The following is a 3,694-nucleotide window of genomic DNA, read 5'->3' as shown; positions in this document are numbered from 1 at the left end:
TGTAGTAGAAATTGTAGTAGAATATTGCTATAAGTATGACCTAGATTTAGAGAATACAACCATGTAAATGCAAATGACCTAGATTTAAGAAATATAAATACAACTCTGTATATGGAAAGCGTCTGGGTAGAGACAAGAAAAACGAAATAAAGACATTCGTTAAATAGCATCGAGCGAGTGAAGTTGTGCGTTTTGGTGATCGGCCTCTTTTTTATTACCTGCTACAGTCGCCAGAAGTAGGATTGATATCCCAATTTTTTTTTTAGTGTTTTACGCCCTCGTACAAACATTCGGACTGCATAATACCTGCTAAGGTTGCGACGAAATTAAAAAGTTTATAGCGCTCACGGACACAAAGAGAAAAATAACTTACTATTTACGTGTAACAAAATTAAAGTCAGCGTGCAAGATGGAGGACACCATTGCGGTGGAAACATACACAACAACACAACTGAAAGAGTGGCTGCAGCGTTTGAGTCTTAAGACAAGCGGAACGAAGATGGACCTTGTTAAGCGTTTAAACGAAGTTCCCCAAGCGACACGTGGAAATTGCCCGATTGCTGCCGAAGAAGCTGGTGTTGGTGAGGCTTCGCTCGGACATGATGACATACGCACACTCAAAGCAGAGCTAAGTAAACTAAAGAATCAATGCGAAATTCTAACGCACCAAAATGAGTTGTTGCTAACCAAAATGCGAACACAGATATGCGAAACTGACGCCGCTGCTACAGAGTTGCCATTCGATGTGGTTAAAGAGTTTTTGCCGGAATTTAATGACGAAGCTGATTTTGAAGTTTGGGTTGAACAGTTTAAAAATTTAACATCGCTTTATGTGTTGGATGAAAATTTGCAACGAGTGCTTTTGATGAATAAATTAAAGGGCAAATCCCGACAATGGCTGCAATCAAAACCGAATTTGGTTACTGAACATGTTGCAGAGTTACTTAAGCAGCTGGCGGAGTTCTTCGAAGTCAAAGAAAATAAAATGATTCTTCGGCGCAAGTTCGAAATGCGTAAATGGATCCACAGTGAATCATTCCTTGATTATTTTAAAGAAAAAACCGCGATGGCGAAGAAGATATCAATTGAGGAGGACGAACTTGTTGACTGCATTATTGAGGGTATCCCGGATGAACAGCTTAGAACACAAGCACACATGCAGTGCTATTTGTCTACAGCCAGCCTGGTGCAAGCATTTTCGAAAATACAACTAAAGAAGAGCGTGACCTCAGCTAAAGCAGTCTCTACGTCTACAAACGCGAAGGTGCAGAAAGGAACAATGGTAATTCGCTGCTACAACTGCAATTCTTTAGGACATTTCGCCGCAGAATGCAAAAAGCCGAAGCGAGAAATGGGTGCCTGTTTTGCGTGTGGAAGCCTCGAGCATCGTGTTGCAGCTTGTCCTGACAAGAAATCCGCAGTTCAATTTTTGGAAGACAATGAATATGTAAGGTATTTTAACATAAAGTTGATTGATGATAAAAATGTTTGTTTAAATTTAGAATGCCTCATAGACTCCGGCAGCCCAGTGAGTTTCATCAGACGCTCCAGTTTATCGCATAATTTGAGTTTGATTAAAAGTGTAATGAAATATGATAATAAATGTTTTTTCGGAATTAATAAAAGCAAACTTAAAGTTTTTGGAAAAGTTCGTTGCCTTGTTAGTGGAATGAAACAAGTTATTGAGATAAGTATGCTGGTGGTGGCCGATGAGTCTATGAGCTTCGATGCTATACTCGGAAGAGATTTTTTGAGAGCAGGTAGGCTAAAGTTGTGTAAGATTGAAAATGTTTCGAAAACGATCGTTAATGAAGACTTGTTGAGAGATGAAAATGTTAGCTATAAAAAACCGAGTGAAGAATGTGTAGACGCTGGCAAAACTGAAAGTAAAGTTGAAACAGAAAATGAATTTCCGAAATTTTTGAGTACTTTAGAATATGATAAAGAAAACGAATTGGATTTATGTATGGGTGATCAACTGAATTCTAAAGATAGAGGTAAATTGTTAGATATTTTTAAGCAGAAATATGTAAAGCCGAAACGACCCGACGAACCATTGACAAAGTGCTTTATGAAATTGAATTTAGAAAACACAAAACCATTTGGCTGTCCACCGCGACGCCTGTCGTATGCTGAAAAGAAAGAATTGCAAAAATTACTAGACGAATATTTAGATAAAGGATATATTAGGGTGAGTGAATCGGAATTTGTTTCTCCTATAGTTCTGGTTAGGAAAAAGTCAGGTGAACTGCGAATGTGCGTAGATTATCGCGTTTTAAATAAAATGACTTGTAAAGATAATTACCCTATACCGCTTATTGACGATTTGCTGGATAGATTAGGGAAGAAGAAAATTTTCACTAAGCTCGATTTGAAAAAACGGGTTTTACCATGTGTTCATGAACGAAGAGTCGGTTAAATACACATCGTTTGTCACACCCATGGGTCAATACGAATTCTTGCGGATGCCCTTCGGCTTAAAAAATGCACCGTCCATGTTTCAAAGAATTGTGAACAAGGTGTTTGCTGATATGATAAGGGACGGAAAGTTGATAGTGTACTTAGATGATATAATGATAGCAACGGAAAACGAAGAAGAACATTTTGAAATTTTGAAAGAAGTATTTGCGAAATTGGTTGATAACAAACTAGAACTTCGATTAGATAAATGCGAGTTTTTTGTAACCAGTGTCAAGTACTTAGGTTATATGATTACAGGAGATGGAATACGAGCTGATGAAAAAGGTCTTCAAGCTATACAAAATTTTCCTGTGCCACAAAAGCTCCATGCCGTTCAGAGTTTCTTGGGTTTGTGTTCCTACTTCCGCAGGTTCGTGAAAGATTTTTTCCATATTAGCAAAACCGCTTTATGATTTAATCAAGAAAGATAAGGAGTTTAAATTTGGAAAACCGGAACTAGAATGTTTTGAAAATTTGAAAAGAAAATTGATCGAATCACCCATTCTTGCTTTGTATGATCCGGCTGATGCTACGGAATTGCATTGTGATGCAAGTTCCATCGGTTATGGGGCAATACTTCTGCAAAAGAAGAAAGACGGGAAAATGCACCCTATTTTTTATTTTTCGAAAAGGACAACGCCAGCTGAGTCCAAGTATCATAGTTTTGAGCTTGAAGCTTTAGCTATTGTAAACGCACTACAACGTTTCCGAATTTATCTTCAGGGTATAAAGTTTAAGATAGTGACAGACTGTAATTCGCTTGCGTTAACAATGAATAAGAAGGAACTTAATCCCAGGATTGCTAGGTGGGCGTTAGTGCTGCAAAATTTTGATTATGTGTTGGAACATCGTTCGGGAAACCGCATGCAACACGTTGACGCGTTGAGTCGGTGCACAAATATATTGGTGATAGAAACAAATACCTTCGAAGAAAGCCTAATCATTGGTCAAGGTAGAGATTCTGAGTTGAAGAGAATCCGAGAAGAATTACAACGTACGGAACATAATTCGTACGAAATGCGAAACGGGGTGGTGTATAGAAAGAAACGGGATGGAGGCTTGTTGTTTTTTGTTCCAACCGACATGCAGGAACATGTAATTTATAAATACCACGATGAGATGGGGCATGTGGGCACAGATAAAGTAACTGAGCTTATATCGAAAACATATTGGTTCCCAAAAATGCGTGATAAAGTAATTAGCCACATACAAAATTGTTTACAATGCATAGCGT

The 3,694-nt window shown here is 38.2% G+C and overlaps 1 protein-coding gene across 1 annotated transcript; it reads left to right on the top strand.

Annotated features, from left to right (window-relative positions):
- Nucleotides 1-29: 29 nt before the first annotated feature.
- Nucleotides 30-1,648, top strand: LOC118756827. The gene is made up of 2 exons (XM_036491565.1): nt 30-1,447; nt 1,503-1,648. Exons 1-2 carry the CDS (start codon nt 410-412, stop codon nt 1,512-1,514), a joined length of 1,050 nt encoding a protein of 349 aa, XP_036347458.1. The 5' UTR covers nt 30-409; the 3' UTR covers nt 1,515-1,648.
- Nucleotides 1,649-3,694: the final 2,046 nt, after the last annotated feature.

Source organism: Rhagoletis pomonella, unplaced genomic scaffold (assembly GCF_013731165.1).
Source record: "Rhagoletis pomonella isolate Grant_MI unplaced genomic scaffold, Rhpom_1.0 Rhpom_scaffold_12376, whole genome shotgun sequence".
Taxonomy (NCBI): Eukaryota; Metazoa; Arthropoda; class Insecta; order Diptera; family Tephritidae; genus Rhagoletis; species Rhagoletis pomonella.
Note: the sequence above shows the minus strand (reverse complement) of the source record. Positions and strands in the feature narration are given on the sequence as shown.